The sequence below is a fragment of the Erpetoichthys calabaricus genome, chromosome 4, assembly GCF_900747795.2.
Source record: "Erpetoichthys calabaricus chromosome 4, fErpCal1.3, whole genome shotgun sequence".
Taxonomy (NCBI): Eukaryota; Metazoa; Chordata; class Cladistia; order Polypteriformes; family Polypteridae; genus Erpetoichthys; species Erpetoichthys calabaricus.
The window spans coordinates 110,096,123-110,121,740 of NC_041397.2; the positions used below are offsets into that span (position 1 = coordinate 110,096,123).

The following is a 25,618-nucleotide window of genomic DNA, read 5'->3' on the forward strand; positions in this document are numbered from 1 at the left end:
GCTAGTGTATGTGTGTGCTTGTATTCACCTTGTGATGAGCTGAGACCCCGTCCCCAATGCTTGCTGGAATGGACACATCCCTGGATTTAATCAATAAACATCCTTTTCAGAGATATCGCAGTAAGGTGTCATCGAAATTTAAAGGGTGTTCTAGGCAATTCACAACACAGAGAAGCCGAACATGTTCTCACCGTGATAATATCTTGCACTGCCACCTGGTGGATTACTCCAGATTTACGTAAAGTACGCGCACAAGTATAAACACTACAACGCTTGCGTAGCAGGAGCGTCCGCTGCAGCATGCGTTGCATGAAGCATAATTCTGGTCTAAGTTAGTTTAGCAGATCTGGACATCATCTCCCAGCTGCTGCTTTCACTGTCTCTTTTACCACTGTGGGAAACCTGCATACAGCTCTAGCAGTCCTTCTCAGCTCTTGCCTTTATCAAGCCAGTAGCTGCTCATTTTTCCTTTCCCCATTCTTACCTGCTTCCTCTCCTTTCATCCATGCCACCAACTGCAGTTGATGTTGTGCACTCACCATGCTGCTAAACAGCAATCAACACATTAAGGCGAGTGCACATGCTTGCAGTCTGGGAAATGAAAAACTAAAGGCAACTGATAAATTAAACTGAAAAATATCCTGATGTGACCCACTCCACCACAGTTAGGGGGACCAAGTGTTATTCGCTGGGGTCTTCTGCCCCTAGCCCTCACAAATGTGAAAGGATGAACTGTACTTCTTAAAAACATGCACCTCTGAAATCCATTTTTAGGACTACTAATGGTTTCTACCCTTGCTTTTCTACTGATCAGAAGAACTGACTGCATCAACCATAAACGAGATCAAGTACTGTTAGCTTGCAACTTTTGTTACAGTAATCCCGAAGAATGTATCATTAAGCATCCCATTTCAAGTTTTAAATAAATTTTTCAGTAGTTCTCCTGAAAAAAAAAACAAAGATCAACCTAAACGTTCAACAACCTGAAGCTATTGGTCATTCCTTTGGAGTTCAACACATGCAGAATTATGCACACCTCAAAAAATAGCTTAATAAACAAATGCTAAACAAAATGAGTCTTAAAGGTCCTTTAATAGAGACAAGTACATTTTAACAGTGTTTTAATTGCTTAAACTGAAATTGACATGCTAATTCACACTAAACATTTTCAAATTGCAGGCACTTTTTTTCAGGGACATTTTAGAAATTCAGGAACTTTTGTAGCATTCCCACCGCAGGAACTTGGGCCATTTGTAGCTCCCGATACATTTTTTTTTTTTAGCTCTTACTCCAGGGTATGTGCTTTTCATTAAACCAGGAACAATCATGGTTGGATCTCGAGGAATGAATTGTGCTGATGGGTTGACCACAAGCACTAGCACAATCTTAGAAATTTGTTAGTAGTTTGCACTAGAGTTACCACTGAAGATGGAGTGCCACACTTCACACTTCAAAGCCAACTCCCTGGTGCGCCACGCACCGCATTGAAACATTGTTCACCGTGAAACCTTGATTGCTTCAAAGCAATAAGGTGGAGAGTAAGGGTTTGGGGGCCTGTAAACAACCGATCACACCCCACTATGTACTGCATCAATTTTCATAGCCACCTTGCCCTGGTGCCCCGTATCATACACAGCAAAGAAATTTGGGAGAGTGGGGCTTGATTTGGGTATCCCCCGTAAACTCTCAAACACATCTCACTTCCCACCACATCTCTCGTTTTTGCAAGTCACATATTTTGCATAAAGGTTACAGTTCCTGTTGTGACCCAGGGTGTACATGAAATTTCCTGCAGTGAGAAAACTATTGCTAGATTTTTGGCATGATGATCATTGCTGGCCTCACAGCATCACCAACACTAAGAGTACCATTGCTTTTTTGCTTACCTAACTACAAAATAGCAAAAATTTGAAAATATCAAGGTATCAATAAGATGAATTCAGTGATGAATGGACATACTCTATTTAAATCTACTCCAAATGGCTTGCTAATACATTTAGTGTTCAAAGAAAAACTGTCAAATGACTTAACAGTTAAATGGTGAGAGACGTTTTACAAAAAACATACAACCTTGGTTGAGAAACGTTCAGGCAGATAAGGAAAAAGCAATTTCCCCATCTACAATTATTGGCAACATTACCTTAATCTTGTACTGAAACAGTAAATATATTCTAAGAGAAAAAATGATTTCTTGAGGAGGGATTATTTTAACAACTCCACACATGACCATTAGAACCCTCAAAAATTCTTCTGAATAAAGTATTTTGAATAATTTTTTCCAAATATTTAACTTTAAGTTGATCTGAATGTGTAGAAACTTTCAAGCAGTAATTTATGACTTCCTATTTCACTGAGGTATAAATATGAGGTGGCACAGAGGCAAAATTCCCTTCTTAATTCATCACCAAAGATAAGATAACAAAATTCTAATGAGAGAAAAGTGTCAATTACCACCAATGTAAGTGACTGGAGTTTGCTACATGCTACTGGACTTTAATTGGAACCATGTTCTATGATCAGAGGATATAGAAATTGAGCTTTTTGGCAGCCAACACTCAAGGTTGGTTTGTCGTAAAAAGAACATATATATCACGCTGCTCTTAAGTACATCTTTTTTCCTCACAGTTCAGTTGCGAAACTCTGCTCTGACCCATGTACAGTAGAATGGAGCACTGCACAAGATCCATAAGCAAAAACAAGACAACTCACCAATGGGATACACCTGTGGAAAATGTAAAACTCCACCCAAAAATAGGCTTTATTGACTAAATGGGTTCATCTTTTTGCAATAGGTGAAGAAAAAGAACAATACATTTTTCTGTGTTCCATCCAGAGACCAAGGATTCAGGCTTGAAGCTGCAATACTACAGGCATAAATCCAATACCTAAACTTACTACTATATTTAGCAATTCACTCAATAGTGTACTGCTTTATAAATACACATTTTGCTGAACATACTTATTTTGTGCCATTAAAGTACATGTTATGAGATTCAGGAGTGCATATATAATTTAGATTAATTAACTGATTATTTGAACAAAGGTATAATTATAATAGGAGTCAAATTCTGCTATGTTCAGCAGTAGTTTGAAGTAGAGTAATCTTAACATTTGGACACACAAAAAAGGTCACTACACCAACAAAGAAATTAATGAAAAAAGAAAAAATATAGATGTCAACCAGTGTTTTAGTTATTTTGGTAAGTAACCATTTTCATGATGATCTTCTACTGGTCAATGATCCAAAACTATAGTTATGAAGCTTAATTTAGCTAGACCTTGTGGTGTTTTCAAACTGTATAATGATATTGCACACCATAAACATTTAAATCTTTGAATTTGGTGAAAACCAACCCCACTGACATAAAAATACCTAACAAACTTTATATTTGCACTATTACCAACTCCACTTGGCAATGTCATCTATACACGCACTAAAATGATGACTTTATCTCCCCTAGTCAGTTAACATATTTTAAAAAAAGAATCAACAACAAAACTAAGTATGTCCCCATAGCTGAGAAGAGGCACAGATGTATTCTATTTTTGAAGCACATTCCTATCAGGTTTCTATTTCATTTTAATGTAAAATGTGTCATTATGTATAAGCATATATATCCATGTCTTACAACAGCATCATCATCACTCACCAGCTGCACACCATACATATATGGCTAAAGGGCCATTAAACTGACAAAGGATGTTTCAGTGACTCACCAAGTAAGACTTTTTTTGTAACAGTAAACCATGGCTCAGGAAGCTAGTTATACGTAACACTACAAATTAGTAGCTCTGCTCATCAGAGCCGATTTGAATCAGAGCTGCTTTGAGAAAAGGAAAACAGCAGGATATATAATACTTACAAAGGTAAACCCCCAAATATAATGTTGACTTAAGATATTAAATGTTTGAAATACTTAATATTTTCTCCTTAAAATGAACATGATATAGTGCTTGCATTTCCATGTGTTGCTGTTGAGACGCAGCAATAGTCAAATGTCTACAAATTCATGGAGAGAATTTCCCCAGACCCTGGGGAAAGATGAAAGTATGTGAAGGCAGAAAAGGAAATATCTATGAGACCGATTTGTACAGGCAAAGAAAAACTTTGGGAGAAAAGCCAGAGGATTCTGCTAACACACAGACCTGGGCATCCTCTGAATGCAACTGCATCACCAGCTACACCGATTTTTTTTTTCTCACCAGTAACTGAAAAATACGGCTTAAAATCAGTACTAAAAATAATACAAATATTATATCATTGTCACAAAAATTAGTGAATGAAAAGATTATTGAGAGATATAATTTACTTATACTCTTTAAAGCCGCTTTTACAACAAGACAATTTTCAAATCAGGTTTGTTACAAAACCATTTTTTCAGGTTTGTGACATCTGTTTTTGTGAGATTGCATTAGAATATGGAGGAGACATTAGCTAGTTATTAACACTTCTGGAAAAGTAAAATTAAGTCAAATTAACTCAAGTTTAAAAAGTCACAAATACAGTGGTGCCTTATACGAATGATTCTAACTTTGAACATTCCAGAGTTTGAAAGCTAAATTAAAGAGAAATATGATCTGGAGTTTGAACGATGCTTCTAAGTTCAAACTGCATGCAGTGAAAAAAAATGCGGCATCAGCTGTTGCTTATACTGATATGTACAGTTTTTTAGTGTTGATACACCAGCTCTTGTTAGCATAACTCAATAGCTGTAACTGGAATGAGTGAATGAAGCCAGGTCTCTGTAAATTATCAGAATGCAACTGTTCTTAACGATCTTATTCACTGCAACATGTAGCTTCAATTTGTGCTCGCTCTTCTGGCTGCGGCACACTGTATGTTATATATAGCATTTGCTCTTTTTTATGTAACAATATTTTTAAAGCTTCTTTGTAACAATACTTGTTTGAGCTGCTACACAAAATGACGGTAACACTAATTAAAGCCAAAACTAATCTCCTCATGCGTCACAGATCTACAGTGGTCCTTTCCACCACTTTTCTCTGTCTGAAGTTGCCTCGCTAACTCCGTCCACCACAGGTTCCTGTTGCTGTATTGGCACAGCAAAATCGGCACAATATTGGCACCAGGTTTTTTTCCGTGTTTACGATGCACCCCAATCTGCAAAATGTACGCAAACAATACATTAAAAAATATACAGTGGACCCTTGACTTACGAACTCAATTCGTTCGCGAGGGCTGGTTGTAACTCAAGTTGGTTGTAACTCGACTATTTTTCCCCATAAGAAATAATGGAAATACCCATAATGCGTTCCGAACCTCCCACAGCAACAGTTACTTAACCTTTTCATAATAAAAAAGGGTTGTATAATGTGCATAATTTACCAAAACACCAATAATTTTTCTAATGTACGAACCAAAAAGTTATAAAAAGTGCCTAGCCTACCAGAAAGAACAATTTCATACTGTACTCACCATTTAATTTGACATCTTTGGGTTGTAGGAAGGGAGGAGGAGGAGAATGAAATGGAAGGTGGTTATTGTTTGGAAGGAGCCTCCTTATACAAATCTTTTCTTTGTAAAATTGTTGAGATGGTGGATTTCGACATGCTGTACATATTAGCGAGATCGGTCACACGAACACCACTCATTTTTCCGCACAATTTCCTTCTTTGTTTCGATTGTGATCGCTTTCTTTACCTTCATTACCTTCTCTTCCTTCCTTAGCAATTATCGATATAAATTATATAAATCACTGCACTGACTGAAATCACGTCCACAAACACATGCATCTGGGCTCCGACTGATGCTTACGAACGCTCTTGGCTGTTTGTTTACAATCGCACAAGCGGATACGTGTGACCGCATTCGGGTCGTAACGCAAGACGTTGGTCATAATTCAAAACAAAAATTTTGGTTGTAAACCAAGTTGTTCGCATGTCAGGCCAGTCGTATATCAAGAGTCGACTGTATTTCATATCGTGGGCTTCAATATATTGCCCAGGTCTATGGCCAAAAATGCTCCAGCACAGATGAAATTAATAAAAAGGTTTTACTTATTTTGGTTATGTTAATTGGCACTTGTAAATTATCACTGTGTGTGAATGTGGTGTGGTCGTGTCAGTGAGAGAGAGTGGTCCCTATGATTTACTAGAATCCTGCCAGGAACTGTGTTAAACCTTTTGTCTAGTCCTTGTGGGATAGCCTCTGGCCCCAACAATCTTGAGAAAGTTCTAGAAGCAACCTATTGAACCCAACATTTTAAAATCAATTTAAGATTACGATTTCAAAACTGCTGTAAAACGAGACTAGTTTTTGAAGCTTCCTCATATAACAGATCAATTTGTCAGTTATTTCTGTGTACTAACCCAGATTTTGCCACTGAATTGGACTTCATTCATTACTTGTTCCCATTTCATTATTTGTGCTTTCACCACATCTGGAAAGTTTAGTGGTTATACTAAAGATTATTATATTGGTTTCAAAAAAAAAAAAAAAAAAAAAAAAAAAAAAAAATTAGTATTTTCTGATTTGGTTTTAGCAATTAAGAAACCTGTTTTAGCAGCCCAGTCTCTCCACAATTATAGACTTTTGCAAACACATTACAGTTTATCATTAGAAGTTTCTCTCAAGTTTCAGTGCATTATGAGCTGAGTGACAAAAATGTCACTAAAATGCAGACATTCTGAAAAACCTATTAAATAATCTTAATTTTGAAATTAACATATGAAGCAGCTCATTTCTTCACCATTGCAGACAGATCCATGTGAGAGTGGAGCCCCGTATATATCTACAAATACACGACATTTCTGACACAGGCAACATTTCATTTGTGAGGTCTAAATGAGATGTTAAAACAAAATTGGAACACTAATGCAGTGTTGAGTTAACTTATATTTTTGTATACATTGTTTAAAAAAAAAAAAACAAAAAACACCACACATCAAAATTGTAAATATCTTTTTACAATCATTTATTTAGCGGGCTTCAGACTGGAGACAAAATTATACATTTTGTAACAATAACTTAGAAATTAGATACCATCAGCAAATGACACCATAACTTTCTTTATCTGGGTTGATATTTGGTCATATTTTATTTAATATTTATGTACATCTTTAATCACTTTATGCCACTTCCATGCACCATTCATTTCTCACATACAGAGTTAACAGTAATAAGCAGGCATCACACACATCATCGACTTTACTTGTCATGCCATGAACAGCAGATGCTTTTTAAATTGAAAGGTGTCAGTTTGAGTAGCATTTGCAGACAGACAGTACAGAGCAGAGTGGCTTGAACTTAGGTACCACAGTATTTTAAAATAAACTGTTCTCGAAAAAGTTAGTTTAATACCTACTTACTACCTGTCTTCTGATTCTTAAACATAGATGGAACACAAATATCAAAACACATTTTGAGACAGGTTTTTCTTTACTATTTAATCTACCACTGCAGTAAGAAGAGATTTGTAATTAATACTCTGCTACCATAAAGGTAACTTTTAAACTGAGATGCCAGGTTACTGTTTTTTTGTTTTTGTTTTTTTGATTAAGCTATCAGGTATCCATCATAGTATGTAAAAGAAAATGAAATACAGCCACTATATTTTCCATGTTATCTAAGCAAATCTCCTTTGGAAAGATGTTTAAAGTGACTTTTAATGTCTGCAATACTCATTGCGGTTATTTCAGCAAACCTCCAATTTAGTTGCCTGCTAACATGACAAACAATGCTTGAAACAACAAAAATAATCAACTCATCTGTAATAATACTTTGCTTCAAAGGGTAAATGGATTAGGGTGGAGGAAGTTTAAGTTAGTCCCATATGTTACAGCACTGAACTGCCATCCTGCACTGCAAAGTATCAAGATTCATTCCGAATACAATCTGTCATAACGTGCTACTTTTTGAAATCTGGCCATAGAAATAACTATTAACTTAAAATTCTTGCATTTTACTTCAATAAACTGTATTGTTATCCGCAACGGATTAGCAAGGAGGAAGTAAGGACAGCTATGAAGAGGATGAAAAATGGAAAGGCCGTTGGTCCAGATGACATACTTATGGAAGCATGGAGGTGTTTAGGAGAGATGGCAGTGGAGTTTTTAACCAGATTGTTTAATGGAATCTTGGAAAGTGAGAGGATGCCTGAGGAGTGGAGAAGAAGTGTACTGGTGTCGATATTTAAGAATAAGGGGGATGTGCAGGACTGCACTTACTACAGGGTGATAAAATTGATGAGCCACAGCATGAAGTTATGGGAAAAAGTAGTGGAAGCTAGGTTAAGAAGTGAGGTGATGATTAGTGAGCAGCAGTATGGTTTCATGCCAAGAAAGAGCACCACAGATGCAATGTCTGCTCCTAGGATGTTGATGGAGAAGTTTAGAGAAGGTCAGAAGGAGCTGCATTGCGTCTTTGTGGACCTGGAGAAAGCATATGACAGAGTGCCTCGAGAGGAGTTGTCGTACTGTATGAGGAAATCGGGAGTGGCAAAGAAGTATGTAAGAGGTGTACAGGATATGTACGAGGGAAGTGTGACAGTGGTGAGGTCTGCGGTAGGAGTGACAGATGCATTCAAGTTGGAGGTGGGATTACATCAGGGATCGGCTCTGAGCCCATTCTTATTTGTAATGGTGATGGACAGGTTGACAGACGAGATTAGACAGGAGTCCTCGTGAACTATGATGTTCGCTGATGACATTGTGAATCTGTAGCGATAGTAGGGAGCAGGTTGAGGAGACCCTGGAGAGGTGGAGATATGCTCTAGAGAGGAGAGGAATGAAGGTCAGTAGGAACAAGACAGAATACATGGGTGTAAATGAGAGGGAGGTCAGTGGAATGGTGAGGATGCAGGGAGTAGAGTTGGTGAAGGTGGAGGAGTTTAAATACTTGGGATCAACAGTACAGAGTAATGGGGATTGTGGAAGAGAGGTGAAAATGAGAGTGCAGGCAGGGTGAAAGGGAAGGTCTACAGGATGGTAGTGAGACCAGCTATGTTATATGGGTTGGAGATGGTGGCACTGACCAGAAAGCAGGAGACAGAGCTGGAGGTGGCAGAGTTAAAGATGCTAAGATTTGCACTGGGTGTGACAAGGATGGATAGGATTAGAAATGAGTACATTAGAGGGTCAGCTCAAGTTGGACGGTTGGGAGACAAAGTCAGAGAGGCGAGATTGCGTTGGTTTGGACATGTGCAGAAGAGAGATGCTGGGTATTTTGGGAGAAGGATGCTAAGGACAGAGCTGCCAGGGAAGAGGAAAACAGGAAGGCCTAAGCGAAGGTTTATGGAAGTGATGAGAGGACATGCAGGTGATGGGTGTAAGAGAGCAAGATGCAGAGGACAGAAAGATATGGAAGAAGATGATCCACTGCAGCAAACCCTAACGGGAGCAGCCGAAAAAGAAGAAGAAGATTGTGTGTTACTCAATCCAATTTTACAGATATTTTTTTAAGCTGCTTTGAATAAGGGCACCTTCTAAATAAATAATAGTAGGAAAAAGAAAAAAAAATGATAAAAGGTATAAATATGGTTATTAAGTACTGATAAAAAAAAAAACTGTTCAGCAATCACAAAGGATTTGTCCCAATTTCTTATGTGCATTACAAATAGAAAGCATCAGTTTGCCTTCTATACCATTGCTCTCACTATTCTTACATCAGTTCGTACATGCAGTGAACCCTGTTTTTATAAATGTGACACCTAAAAATACAGTCAATCATTTGAATGCTTCAATTTCCACATGCATCTTTTAAGGAACAGTGCACATATCAGAAGCACTTTAAGCTTTACCAACATACCACGAGAAAAAAAAGGAAAATTAAGAATACAAAAAAATAGCATATATGCAATACAAAAGGAAAACATAGCAAGCACATAGTAATTTAAACTTATGTATATGAATATATTCAAACACATTATCTTTTTTTAAGAATATTTGAACTTGAATTTTTGGCTAATTTGACAGCCCTGCAGTATTTCCATGTAAGCATTCCAAACATTAATGCTAGCAGCTTTGTGTGCAAAAACATCAAGTGCAAGGTAAGGTCTAGAAGGTGTGAGATCATGTTTACTAAATATACCAAAATTCTACGAGCCCACAACAGCTTACGAGAAGCTTGCACTCCCCTAGGTTTCTTAGCAAATGGCCCGCTACCATATGGATGACTGAAAACCAGAGCACTCCACCACTTCATTGGCTACAAAAAATAGAAGCTAAAAAAAGCTTCGTAACATCAGTCAAACAAACAATGATTTCCTCAGGACACAACAGCCATACCAACAGTATACCATGCTGTGGGAAACACCTAAATGCACATGCAACTGTCATAATTGACAAGATCATAAATGTCTGCTTTTACATGAAATTTGAATATATACCACGTTTATCTACAATAAATAGAGCTGATAAATGTATTGCTAATCAATTAGGAACAGTCAGTGACATCAACAGAGATGCATCCTCATCTCTAACAAGGCACAGTGAAAACAAACATCTAATTTTCACAACCAGTCTGCAACAATGAAATTCTGAATAAACGTGTGGATCTATAAAGCAATCCACTGCCAGGGAGATATGGCTGTACTTTATGACAGAAACTTCTTTGCAGTGACAAAGTACTAGTGATACTCTGATCGATCAGCTGCCTGTCTTATATCTGCCAATACTCATTACACAAGAGACTCTTTCTGTGATCAGTGAATTGGCCAATCACATAAAATGATTTTTTTAGCATCTGCTTTTCTGAGCTTTACAGTAATTTAGTTGTAGTGCTCCTTTGCACAAGGTATTGTGGTAGTTCCAATAGAGCATGTTTCCTTTTTTTGTGGAGAACTTCCTATAAAGAGAGCACCAAGGCAGACTTTACCAGAAACAGCGAGAAAACACAGACATATTAGCTTTTAAAGACAGTGACGTTATAAACTGGGAAAAAGGACTTGGAGTTGTCCAGTGAAATTAAACAAACAGTATGAACAGTTACTTTAATGAATTCAGGCCTTTTTTTATTTTTTGTCCTTTAAACTAAAATGGACACTGCTTGTCTGAGTTTAGACAATGAGCAAGCTTGTATTTAGTACAGCAGCTCAAGTTCTCAATTAGAGATGAATTTGAAATTGCTGCTTTAGTAAATAAAAGGCTTGTCAGATTAAAAGCAACATTTGTCAGTTTTACTTGTAAATCTGTTAGGCATGTTAGTGTTGTATCTTCTTGATAAAAGTTCTTATGAACATCTGATAGATTTGCAGCCTTTTTAAGGGTTTGTATTGTTTGTGAGTGATACACTGCAAGTTAAGAAACAAGTACTGCATAATTAAAATGGTCATCCATATTTATAATTATGTCTCAAGTATTAGAAATCCCTAGCTGGTACACTGTAAAGTAAAAAAAAAACTTTAAATATAGTAAATGAATATTTTTTCAGCAAAAAGCTGCAGTGTAATTAATGATTAAAAATGATAATTGAAATATTTTGTTAAAACAATGATAAAACTACTTTTTTTATTAAGCTTTGGTTCAGATAAGTACATTACAGAAGAAATTAAACAATATGACAGCCAGTAATTATGAAATGCTTTATGCAATATGTATTATGAATAAATATTTGATACATTATCAGTTTAAAAAGTGTGTATTTTAAGGTAATTTTATTAAGTACCACAACAGACTGGAAAAAAGGGCAGAGATTGTGGATGAACGTGCTATACAGAACTGGCTTTTGCAGTTAACATGTTATTGGCAGTCAGAACAAAGGTCAAGCTGTGCTGAATCAGTTTGTCATCCTCTGTGATTTCTACTCATGTAATCTGACATCCTCAATGCAAAGAGATGAGCAACGCAGTAATCAAGTTTGACATCCTCTCTGACTAAAAGTGGTGTAGTGTGCCACCAGCTTCAGTTATATACTAAAGGTATAGCTAAGTACATAACCTTACCCCCCTCCACCTCTCTCAGCTACTAGCTCCTTACACTCCTCTCAGGTCTTCGAACAGTAATCTCCTTACTGTCCCACACACCAGACTCTCCACCCTGGGCGGCAGGTCCTTCAGTGCTATAGCCCCTCAACTCTGGAATTCTCTTCCTCAGTCTCTCCCAGACTGCACCTCTTTCTGCACTTTTAAATCTCAGCTGAAAACTTTCCTCTTCTACGAACTTTTGTCATCTGTGTAATTTTTTTTTTTTTTTTTTTTTTTTTAATTACTCTGTATGTAAAGCGACCTTGGGTTTGTGAAAGGCGCTCAATAAACATTATTATTATTATTACTACTAAGTAAATGATTTTTCAAATGATATACTTAAACATGCAACCTTTTTGCCTCCTCTGTAATTTCCATAATTCAACCACACAGAGTAATATTTTATGTTCACATTTAGAAACACATTTGCTCAGATACGCCAACTACAACAATGCTGGAACAAGTAAAACGTTAATAAAGGGTAGACCTGAACATGGTCTATGAATAATCAGATTTTCTTAGATTTCTAAACTTCAGATTTTCTTTGATTAGAAATGACATTTCACTGGGTCTCAAAAATAGGATTTAAAAATACTCAGCCACACACCAAAAAACTCCCATGAACTAACCAACTTTGACTTCTAAAAGTACTAACAGTAGACAAAATAGCAAAAGAGAATGAAAGACCACAATGTACCTTAAAATGGAATATTCAAGAAAGTTTTTAATTGCTGAGAAAAGGCCAATTAGAGCTCACCCTGCCTCCACATTTTGGGATGGGAGTTTTCACGTTCAGTCTTGGGACACACCCAGTGACTAAGTTTTCATTCTAACCAGCTTCTTCTTTAAACTGGAGTTCTCCATTAATTAAGAAAGCCATCATTTTCCAGTTTCTATTCTATCTTAAGTTACTTCAGAAACGGCAAAATAGTTATACTTATTTAATTCAGTACTCATTTACCATAAGTATTTTTTGTCAAAACTCAGGTTATTTATTTACTAATACACCACTGAAAAACACAGAATTTGCTGCTTACCAGATTGTATACATACACCTGTGTCTACTCCTCTGACCATTAAATTGTATCTGTACAACTATATAACAGTTAAACATTAGAAAGTATGGCCCAAAAAATAATTTCTTATAAGACTTCTCATGCGATAACACTTTCCTAAATGCAAAATAAGAAGGAAAATGTCAAACAATGAGATTAAAGATAAAAATAATTCACTAAGAAATTTTTCAGTTGTTTGTTTCATTGTTTCAGTTCTTGTTTAATTGGTTACAAAAACTGATATATGAATTGGTATTTATTTTAAACAATATTCACTAAAAATACAGTATCACAATTTGCTGCCACTGTAGAGACATTATCGAAGACCGATGTTTCACTAATAAAATTCCTGTAGTAATAAATACTTTTTCACCCGGATGTCATAACAAAAAGATGTAAATTACAGATAACTGAAAAGTTTAAGTTGAAATACTGCGTAATCTGGTTGTTTATATATTACCTCAGAGTGATGTTTAATATGAAAATCTCTTTACAGGTTAGATTTTTCTTCACTTTAGATATACTACAATAAGAAACCAAAGTCAAAACAACTGTTGATGCACAAAACTAAATTGCAAAAATACACCAGAAGGAAGAGCTGTCTCAATACAAGGCAAAAAAGGGTTGTTCAGTTGGGGGAAAAAAAAATTAACATGCACTTTTTTCAGTTAATTATCTTGAGCTAACAAGGTCTAAAACACCAATATCACTAGCAAAAGTAGGTATTGAAAAGAAGAGCACTGGAAAATTATTTCTGGAAATATGGCACAAGTGCTTTAGCATTCAAACAACATTGGTTCTAAAACAGGCCCCATATGACTTGACAGTTATATCATTCAATGTAAGGTTCCTCCAATCAGAAAACACAACACTGTCCATGAACTATTTTTCTCAATTGTCAAAATCTGTGAGGGCAGCACATACAACCTTTCTTAATACCAGGCCTAGCTTGCAAGTTAAGGAAACATGTCTTGGCAATGTACTATTTCAAAGGGAGGTACAAATTAAAAAAATAACCTCTTTATAACTAACGCAGATCAAAAAGGTGAATAAAACCTCTTACCTGTCTTCATCACCATCCACCACATGTGCAGTCAGTGGCAAGTTCTTAAGTGGGAAGAGGACGGCAGTTGCTGCTAAGGCTGAGATCCCAGTGGCTGCATCATGAGCCACTGTGGCACCAACTCCAGAGGAGGTAGCACATTCTCCTGCTGCCACCTTGGGTAGAGCAAGTAGAGACTGGTCTTGTAGAATACGACGGGCATCATCCAGCTGGGGGGCAGACACTGGTGCTACACTGGAATATTGAGCTGTGCTTTGAGCCACTGCTGTCTGTCCAACTGGGACACTTACTGGCATCAATGGAGATGGGCCGACATTAGAAACAATACTACCATTCTGCACAGGTTGAGCAGTTTGGGGTAAACTAGACTGGGCAACAGTTGAAAGGTTTGCAGGCACATTAGGAGCAACTTGGCCCAAGGCAACAGTGGCTGGTTGCTGGATGGCAATTCCTTGTGCCACTTGTTGTTGCTGCTCTCCTGGCAACTGGGCCTGAGTCAAAGCTTGAGATGGCGGAACCTTTGTGGGTTGCGGTACCATTCCTGTGACACTTCCAGGCATTATCTGTTGTAGGATTCCACCCTGGATGGGCTGTGCAATCTGCGGCGGAGATGATATAGAAGCCTGCTGCTGCAAGATGCCCTGGGTTGAAGTCTGACTGACCCCTGTGGGTACACTAACAGTTTGCTGGCTTACACTCAGTATCTGGCCATTTCCAGATGCTGGAAGAGTTGTTAAGGATCCAGGGATGTGGGGTACAGCCTGTTGAGGCTGTCCTGCTGCTCCCACTGCAGTGGGACCAGACTGCATTGGTGTCTGAAGGATCTGTTGATGCTGAACATATTCTGCTGGAATGTTGCCAACTACATGAGCTGCTGTCAAGTGTGCAGGGGCACTTGGCTGCTGTGGAGGAGGATATCCCATTTGCTGTTGTGGTACAGACCCCAAGCTTGGTGTAGGGCCAGGTGGTTGAGAAAAGGGTAAAGGCTGCTGGGGAATTGACGTTGTTGGGTGACCAATGGAAGTCTGCATACTTGACAGGTTCACTGAAGGAGGTTGTATGGCACCCACGTTGGCTGGCACAGTGGGGGCACCAGTGGACTTCATCAGAGGATGAACCATATCCTGCGAATGCATCTGTCCTTGTGCAAGCTGTGGCTGAGATATACTCTGAGGCAGACTTGGGAGTGGGGCCTGTATACTTTGTGTGCCACAGTACTCCACTTGTTGCTGAAATGTCTGTATCACAGTGCCAGTTCCCATTTCCCCACTGCCTACACTTTCTGTATAGTGGCTCAAAGTGCTGAGGGTGCTACTGACAGAACTTCCACTGGTGCTCTCTCGCTCTGAACCCACAACAGTTTCAGTCAAGGCTTGTCTAATACTCTCCACAGCCCGGTGACTCGGCATTGATTCAGATGGAGCCCCTGAAGTGGATGCTGCTACTGGGGCCTCTTTGTCATAGTATTCTGTACATGTCCAGCGGCCTTTCCGGAAAGGTTCTGAGCTGGAATCCAATTTCACCACCCTGAAACGAGAACTTGCAGTTGTAGCTGTGGTAGAAGGCAAATGTTGACCTGACGGAACAGTTCCTACCATTGCTGGTGCATTAACTGGCACTGCAGATGCAGAACCTAGGTTGCTGGTGGTGCCGCTTATAAGAACAGGCGTGGCTGACCCAGTAACGACTCCCATTACAACATTTGTATTCAGAGCAGTGCCAGGCCCTTGCTGCTGAAGCACATTTACATTTTGGCTACTAGTTCCCGACAGTGCACTACCAGTATTTAAGTTCATCAGGCCTGACTGAATGCCAGTGGGGCAACTGCTGCTGCTGCTATTACACCCACCAGGGGTGGCAACTAAACCAGGCACATTGGCACCCAACACTGCTATGTTCACATTGCTAGGCACTGGGTTAATAACATTTACAGGAGTGCCTGCTACTGCACTTATACTGCTTGCAATGCCAGTAACAGCTGCCCCAGGAACACCAGGCACTGTAGGCGCACCCACCAGACTAGAAAGTGAAGTACCAACCACTGTAGCATTCTCAGAGATGGCACCTGAACTAGGCAATTTAGGGTGTGCAGAGGTGGTGGCGGCGGCAGCAGCAGCAGTAGTAGTAGTAGTAGTAGCAGCAGCAGCACTGGGCGAAGAAGTCGTAACTGCAGGTGCATTACAGACCACAGGGTGAATAGCAGAAGGCAAAATCCCATGAGGCGCAGGCGGCTGGTGGTGGTGGTGAAGTCCGTGGTGATGATGATGGCCATGGTGGTGAGGGTGTAGACTGCCATTTACCATTACATTTTGGGGCAACTGCTGTTGCGAGATATGGTGTGGCAGAAGCGGCTGGTTGGGAGACACAGCACCCGGCGTCTCGGCCTCATGGAAGTTGTTCAGAGTCTCTTCGGAGGAGCTCCGTTCTGGCCCCCCCATATCGGTAGCGCGTGACGATACGTCTAAAATCTCCGAGGACGACAGGTCCTCGGTGTGGGACTCGTCTAGATCATCGTAGCTCTCCGTGTCCTCGGCAATGCTGTTGTTTGTGCTCGCCGAGATCTGGGCCGGCGTGACACTGGTGATCTGGAAGCCGCTCTTCTTTTTGATCTGCGCGCCTCCGGGTGGCAGAGACTGAGGCTGCAGTTGCGACTGCGAGGAGAGGAGATTCAGGCTCTGGGGAGGATGCTGGGGCCCCGGGGACGAGCAGCCGGCTGGAGGGGGAGGCTGGATGAGTAAAGGAGACGGGTAATCATCGGCGGGAAGGGCACTGCTGTTCACGCTGGGTCCCGCCGCCGTAGCCAAAGCAGAGATGCTGCCGCCGGTACTGCTGCCTCGCCGAGGAAACACGACCGGGTGCGCCATCTTCCTCGCGGCGGACTCTCCTGCTGACTCCGGGTGATGCATGGCGCACAATATCGGGTGTTTTCTGCTGGAAATGGACAAAGCCCGAGTGACAGCCGCCTCTCTTCCGCGGGGCACAACAATCGCAGTGATGGTCGCTGACGTAAAGTCAAGCCGCCGCCATTCAACTTTTCAACCTTCTCCTCAGTAATTGAGCTTTTTGCACTCCTCTCGTAGGTCCCTGCTCCTGCTGGGCCGCGCTAGTTATTCTTCTTGATATTTGTGGTCTATATTCCGCCAGACGCTAGCTCTTCTACGCAAGCAACGCACTTTAACACTTCCTTCGTTCGCGCTCTCTTCCTCCCCTTCACTGGGTACTTACAGATGTTCAGCAAAAAATCCTTATTACAATAAACAGAAAACCAAATATATCCACCGATAAAACAACAGTAAATGACCCATCTCCATCACTGCCAGGCGTTCAACTGCATTATTTAAAAAATAAATGAAATGAAACAGGTCCGCTCACAATGGAAACCGCAGCCGGTCAAGGGTCGTCCACACGCCAAACAGTTGTTCGTAAATAACAATTTAATCCAAATCTTTATATCGTCCGCTGTGATCCTTTTCTTTTTCTCGCTTTCTTATTTGCTATAGCCTTTTCTTTATTCTTTTTCTATTTTTTTTTTTTTTTTTTTTGTCTACTGTTTGCTGTATCACCCTCTCTGAATCAGCCAACCTCCCGCACGGTATTTCTCTTACTGACGAGGCCGAGGGGGAGGGGTTACCAACATGGCGGCGGAGCCTGCGCACTGCCTCTGCGGCTCAACGAGACATAAAGCCAGTCTGAGAGGCGGAGGGGAGAGGAGGAAAGGAAAGGAGTCGGCAGGGCGGAGCTTAGAGAAAACCGACACGGGAGGGGCGTTGATTCAGCGGAAAATGACGAACGACTTCGGCCTGCGAAGCGTCTGTACAGTATTTGAAAACGGACTGATTACGGTTAAGGGTTCAAAGCTCGTCTGTAACTGCTACGACTGTAATTCCTTTTTAAAAATTTGACCCTGTGCGAAATAGTTTGAGTAATCATAATAAGTTTGAAATATCTTTTAAAGCAAGTAAGACTAAAAGGATTTTTGCCGTTTGACACAACCTTCTTGTCTCGATTACAAAAACTTTTTCGATTAAGGCCTGTCCAGAAGTAAACCACGGACAGAGTACATTCACAAATAGCATCCGAGTTTTATGCGCCAGATTATGACCAGACCGGTCTTGTATCCAATTCAGTCCGATTTTGAGGTTTGATTTACATTTTTCCCGGGTTTGGGGACCGAATTGGATACAATATCTGGAACGCAACCCGGTCTCTTGGAGCGGCAGGCGAGTTGTTCAATCCTGTCTCTAAATGAGTGCGAGGGGTGCATTAATGTGTACAGAGATAAACTGGCGTCCAGTCCGGGATTGGTTCTTGCTGTCTGTTTCATGCTACTGGAATCGAGTGGGGCTTTTGATGACTCTGTGTCAGACTAAGAAGTTCAAAAAGTGGATGGATAAATGTATGATCATTAAATGTAGTAATTTCCCCGAGCTGAATGATGCACATAACAAATTCAAGGTTTCATTTACCTCTGGAACTTTTTTTTTTTGTTTGGCGCTTATTCTCTCAATAGTTGAATAGTTGAACAAACTGATAGCTAAAGGTTTCTTTTAAAGAAAGAGGGGACTGTGTGGCCATACAGCCTATATTGTAGGAAACAATGTGAAAGATACAGCATACAAAAAGTATGAATTAGCATAAGTCATCCAAATTTGGGATGTTCATAAGAAATGTACTGATTTACTTTAGGAAGTAGAAGTACATAATAAACAAGAATAATTGTGTTATATGTTTAAACTGTGTGTTTCAGTTTACATGTTTAAAGTCTAAACATTCTCAATTAAATTGTTGAAGAAATTTGTCATTTTTTCAGCCCCTGATGGAGGTCCACAGAGGGCTAGCTCCTTAGTAAAAGATCAAGAATAATATTATATTCATAATCACTGACCTTGAAATAGTCTAAAACGATACCCCACATGCTTATGTTTGAAATTTGTTATTTTTAACCTTCTGGGAGTGGCTGTAATAGGTCTAGAACAACCAGTAAAGAATTCAGATATCAAAAATATCATATTCATGATCAGCAACCATGAAATAACATACAATGACACTCCATGTACCTATATTTTTTATCCCTATTTTTTAAGTTTTGTGAAAAGGAGTAACTTTGACCCTTTGTATCCCATTACTTTATCTTAAAGGTGTAATTTCCTGAACAAAATATGGGACAAAAACTGGCATAAAATTGAGGGCCTTTCATGTCTTATGGGGCCAATGATAGAGGGGAACACCAAAAATGTCAACTTCTTGCTTAACCAGAAATCAAGATGCAACAAAGAGTATATGATACATGAGAATTTTCTTGTGCCAGTGAGTCAGGAGGCACTGAACAAAAGAGAAAAATGAAGTAATTTCAAAGTGTTCATGAGTAATTCTAATGAACATAATATGCAATGCTTAAAATGTGACTTTTATCAGTCAGGCATGTACTTCTTGGGAGTGAAAATTGCATCAGAATTTGGTGAGCTGAGTTATAAAGGTATGATGCCATTTTCTAGGTCAGATTAGTGATTACTGATTCTGACCACTGTGATTTAAATGTGAAAAAGGCATTATGATTTAGTTACCTCTTCATTCATGTAACAGAATTGCAAAAAATTTTTGCTAATAACTGACACCTAAATATAACAATATAATCTAATATATAATGCTGAATGCGTATTTTTCTGGTATGCATATCAACACAGTTGAATCTGTCTCTATTTGTTATTGCCCATTTGTACAAGGGAATCCCGCAAGCTATGTTTCATTCCAAAATTCTCTCCCTTGGGTAACTTTATATAGATAGATAGATAGATAGATAGATAGATAGATAGATAGATAGATAGATAGATAGATAGATAGATAGATAGATAGATAGATAGATAGATAGATAGATACTTTATTAATCCCAGGGGGAAATTCACATACTCCAGCAGCAAAAAATATTAAATTAAAGAGTAATAAAAAATGCAGGTAAAAAACAGACAATAACTTGAATAATGTTCAACGTTTACCCCCTCTGGTGGAATTGAAGAGTCGCATAGTTTGGGGGAGGAATGATCTTCTCAGTCTGTCAGTGGAGCAGGACAATGACAGCAGTCTGTCGCTGAAACTGCTCCTCTGTCTGGAGATGACACTGTTTAATGGATGTAGTGGATTCTCCATAATTGATAGGAGCCTGCTGAGTGCCCGTTGCTCTGCTACGGATGTCAAACCGTCCAGCTCTATGCCAACAATAGAGCCTGCCTTCCTCACCAGTTTGTCCAGGCGTGAGGCTGCACTTGCACATTTGAAAGGTGTCCCATGAGACATTTTTGCCACTAAGCACAGGTATGCAAAGTTACTCCTCACAATGAGTTTAGTCAAGGAAACTATGGTTTGGGGGAAAATGATTTCCCCAGAGTGTTTATTTAGTGACTGTGCATGCACTTAATTTCACTTCCGGTTACATGGGGTACCCCTGCTTGTAGAACAATAAAGAAAATCAGCAAAATGCACAACATTATAGATAGATAGATAGATAGATAGATAGATAGATAGATAGATAGATAGATAGATAGATAGATAGATAGATAGATAGATAGATAGATAGATAGATAGATAGATAGATAGATAGATAGATAGATAGATACTTTATTAATCCCAAGGGGAAATTCACACTATTAAACACATTATATGCTGCAGCAACATAATGATACACATTTCACAATAAATACATAACACATAAACCAAGAATACAGCCTAATATATGTAACCCAATATTGTATACTTTTATCAGTCACTATAAGGCTAAATGTAAGAAGGTTCAGTCAGGCTTGGTGGTTGTATCAATTCTATTCATTAACAAGAGTAACTGATACAGAGAAGCAACTGTTGAGGTAACAAGTGGAGCTTGTTTTTTTACAGTTAATCATTGGATTTAGTTTTACCAATGGTAATAAATGAGACGTTTATTTCTTTAAATGTATATAGGTTAATGGAGTACAAAATCAGACATGCATTCCTCTCTGCTGATGAAAAATGTTTGCTATTGAGCTTCTTTTTGTAAAAGAAGCGATGTTCTCATCCCCGATGTAAATTGTTAAAAGTAATGTTGCCCTGCAATATAAGTGATTCCACACTAATACAAGGAACATCATCCATACAAAAGAGTTCAGAAGAATCAGATTCTCTATTTATTCTCCACTATTTAATGTACAGGAATTTAATTTGGTAGCTTTGGAGCTGCCTATAGTATAACACAGTATCACATACAGTACAAATAACGTATAACATACAGTAAGTTAAACATACTGTCATGTCCCAGTCTGGGGTCCTCCCCTGGCTAGGGTTTAAAGGTATGTTTTATGCCTCTTTTGTCTCTATCCCTCTTTGATTAATGTTGATTATGTTAATGTTACTTTTGCCTATGTTATGTTCCATGTGTTTTGTGGGTGGTCTCCCAAGAGGCGGGTTCACCTACCAGTCATCACCAGGAACTGCCCTCCGCCCTATATATTCAGACAATCTCTCGCAGTTCCTGGCGGGTCATTTCAAACATGCTTGGGAGTGGTGAGTTTAATTTTGTTTTGTGCTGTGCATTTACCTTTGGAATTTTGATATTCATGCTCTCTGTTTGACTATGTCTCTGTATTACAGTATTGGGACTTATCTGCATTTGATTGTCTAAGTATTTTTGGGCAATTCCTTTGCTTCTTGTGTGTTTCGTTGTTATTGAAGGGCATTTTGTGAAAATAAAGTTTTTATTTAATAAAGATGTAGTGTTTGCCCTTATTACTATCTGAGGTTTGATAGTGATATTCCTTTCTAGTGGGCATTTTTTGGAAGTGCTTTTGGAACTTATTGGGATTTAAGTGCTTTGGAACTTCTAGTTCATGGATCATATTATAAACAGTTACATAACAGTGCATTTATGAAGGAGATCTGTATATTATGTGCAAATGAAAGCATGTGTGTGTTTATAGTGTGAATGCACACACACACAAACATACTTGTGCATGTACTGTACATATGTACACATGCACACACTAACACCTTTATACAGTAAATGAAATTAGCAAGGAATTAGCAAGTGAGACAGTCTAAATTGTAGGCTTACGAGGGCTATCACTCTAGGAAAGAAACTGTTTAAGTGTCTATTAACTTGAGTTTTAATTGACCTAGTAGAGGGAAGTTCTTGGATCAAGCAGATGACTTAGACAAGATGTGGTAATTCTTTTGTCTTGGTTTATGAATACACAAACATTTTCATAGTTTTCATAGCATATGCCTCATATGATTTTTTGTACATCAGGCCAAACAGGCCAGTTTGAGTGTTGTCATCAATGAAGTTAATAAAGTCAAGTCAAGTCAAGTCAAGTATCTTTATAGTCATGCCATCCATACACAGTATTGCAGCTTACACTGGCATAAAATCATGTTCCCTAGGACAGTGGTGAAACATACACATAAACACCAGACAAGGCAGGACAGGTAAAGAACTATAGTATACTATGAATAGAAAAATAAATAATATGTAAGTGACTAGACAGTAATAATTTGAAATACATAGCAATAAATAAAAATAGTAACATCAACTAATAATAAAAACCTACAGAAGTAACACGTGTAACAAATATACTGCATGTAAATACTGTATGTGAGGGCAGGAAGGCACCACAGAGTTCAGAATCTGGACAGTCAAGAGTTACAGAAGTGGTTTGGATGCTATAGAACCTTTTGCAAGATGGAAGTGGGACAGTTTTACAAATGAATCAGTTGAGGAATTTGTGTTAGTGTAGAGGTACAAGAGTGAGAGAAGAAGATATCAGCACAACTCAGAGATCAGGTTCAAAGAATTTGAATGATACTGGTCATATTCCATGAACTCTCTTTAAATGACCTTTATGTCCTTTTGTTGTTGTTCTGCCATGCCAAGCACTGATATTTCTAGTCAGGGAGTGTTTTCATACAGTTTCCACCTTTCCACAGGCCCCTATAAAGAATCAATTTTTCCTTTTTGTCAGCATAGGCTAAGTGTTGTGGGTGGAAGTCAGGTTGTTGAAGAATTAGAACACAAACCAAGTAAAGAAGCCAAGAGCTTCCATTCATGTTAAATTAAAGTTGAACCCTGGGGAGCTGTTTGTTTTTCCCAAGACCATATTCGGTTCTTTTTAGTAACAGTCAATGTCATAAAATCGCCTTGTCAGATGTGCTGCCTCATTCTTCAGTGCCATCTAATTGTTGCTGCAGTGACTTCAGCAGATTCTGTGATGTGATTTTACTGTACAGTATTTGAATTGTCAGTTATAAGTAAATAGTGAGTACAGTCTAAGGCAAAACAGCATCGTTGAGGAGCTCCAGTGTTTAAAATTAACAAGTAAGAGATTTCATTCTTTATCTATTCCAGCCTCTAGGAGCTCTGATGTCCAGCTGCAGATGGAATTTTATAAGGGCAGTCTCTAGGCTTCAAAATGAGTTTATAGAGAATAATTATTTTTCAGATTAGTGGTGTATTTAGTAAATACAGTAGCACACACATGTAGATATCTTAGAAGTAAAAATCAAAATTAAAATATAAATAATTTTCTATGTATTTTCTGAACTTACTTTCTCCATTATGGTGATGAGGCTAGCTGGAGCGTATGCTAGCAGCATCAGATCAAAGGAAGGAACTAACCCTAGATAGGATACCAGTTTATCGCAGAGTATATTTACACCCATACAGCCTATTCAGGACTCTTTTAGAGGCGCCACTCAACCAAACACATGTTTTGGAACAAGGGTAGAAAAATCTTACACACAGACAAGGCTGGGATTTGAACCCATTCACCTGGATCCAGGAGTCAACAGTGCTCACCACTGCTCAAGCACAATAACAACTTGTTATGAGAATTAGATTAAACAGGGCATTTTATTCAGTTATGCCCCCAATGTATCTCCATCATTCCCTAAGTGAGTGTTGATGGACAACAGAGTTAGTAGCTGATAAACCTTTCATCATTGAATCAACTGTCTGTAAGGGTGCCAACATTCTGGACATTTCTCTTGTCCCCTGGTACAACCATCAACTATCCATCTCTACACATTTCTATGACCTTTGCTTTGGAATAGCTCCAGAGTAAGAGAAAAACCACCCTTGACTTAGAGGTCTGTTTTTAGAGCTAGTCGTGTATAGTACTGAGATTGGTCATACAGTACTCATGTTTAACCAGGATGTTTCAGTCTCCAGCATAAGCTGTAGTTATTTTTTCCCAGGAAACTGATATATTCTAAGGTAGACTATTTTTAGCTTCTTGGTCCCAGTTCACCTTTTTTTCAGTATGAGCTATTTCAAAGTCCTAAATGTTTTTCCATCAAGTTATATCTTTCTGGTTCTCTCCATCTCATGCCCATAAGATGACCCACACCCTATGTTCTGTGGATGATAAACTCATATGGAAACTCTAGGCAGCTTCTGAACCTTAGCCTGATGCAAGTCATATTACTAGTAAGGGCTTGTTTGTGGATATTCCAGAAATGTTTTCAAGTCTTCCTTTTTCAGACAAATACATTTTTGTCATTTTGTGTCTCAATACTCTTAGTAGCTCTCTTCCCCAATAGTAACTGTTCTAGAAACACAACGCTATGTGATAACAAAGCTCTATGAATGCACAGAGATGTTAAGCTCTTGTAAAGGTCTCAATCCTAGTAGGGCTGTCTAATGCAGGATGTCATAGTTGAAGTCTTAAAAATAACAAAATGGGTGTGAGGCCTCCTAAAATAACCATAAAGGCAGGGACATACCCTAACAAGGCCTCCCCAAGGAGACTTACACCAAATCCAGCTAGCCTCAAGACTGCTAACTGCTGGCTTCCAGCCTGGTAGAACCCTAAATAAGTCAAGTTGGCAAAATAATTAGAAATGTCCCAAAAATATAACAAAAGCCCCACAAGACAACAACAATTTATTTTTGTATAGCCAGCAACGCGCTATCAGCGCATGTTCCCAACCTCCTCCTCCTCCTCCTCCTCCTCCTAAAATCACATGAAGAATGCCTCATTGAACTATAACATATATCATCTTATCTCTCATTTAGTGCCCTGCAAGCAGGTCCTCCTACTTGCAGGGAAAACTCAGGAGTTGGTAGCGGGCTTGGCACTCCAGCTGGTCTATTCCATTCAAACTAGTGTGGTGCTGAGGTGTCACCTGTTGCATGGCTACGCTTGGGTCCTAATTTGGGATCCTGAGGTGGTCCGTCATGTGATGGGTGCGGGAATGCGCTGTATCAATACATGCTCCCAACACCCTTCTCTCTCATTTAGTGTTACTATATGTCCAGATTTCCCCGGAAATGTCCTCTTTTTAGGCATCTATCCAGGTTTCCAGGTGGCTTTCATAAATTTGCCAGTTTGTCTGTTTTTCACATTGCGACTCATTGCTCCCAACCAGTTTTACTTTTTCTGCAATTCACATCCTTTTTTAAGTTTTACCTATTGTATAATTCTTAACAAACATTAGATGAATCCACAGCAGCAATGCCATAGATCAGTGATTGTCAAATAATATATTGCGCACATTATGGAAGTAATATCCTCTGCCCTTACAAGGAGAAAAACTCTTAGTGGGAGAACAACCACTCA

At 39.0% G+C, this 25,618-nt stretch overlaps 2 protein-coding genes across 2 annotated transcripts in view; both read right to left on the bottom strand.

Moving 5' to 3' along the window:
- tsc22d1 (TSC22 domain family, member 1) overlaps positions 1 to 17,702 on the bottom strand; it is a 143,905-nt gene extending 126,203 nt beyond the window's left edge. Inside the window, exon 1 of the mRNA XM_028799668.2 lies at positions 14,040 to 17,702. Coding sequence (XP_028655501.1) covers positions 14,040 to 16,945 — 2,906 coding nt within the window. The 5' untranslated portion in view covers positions 16,946 to 17,702. The remainder of the gene's footprint in view (positions 1 to 14,039) is intronic.
- tpt1 (tumor protein, translationally-controlled 1) overlaps positions 1 to 25,618 on the bottom strand; it is a 1,004,241-nt gene that overhangs the window by 438,692 nt on the left and 539,931 nt on the right. The gene's annotated exons all lie outside the window — the stretch shown is intronic.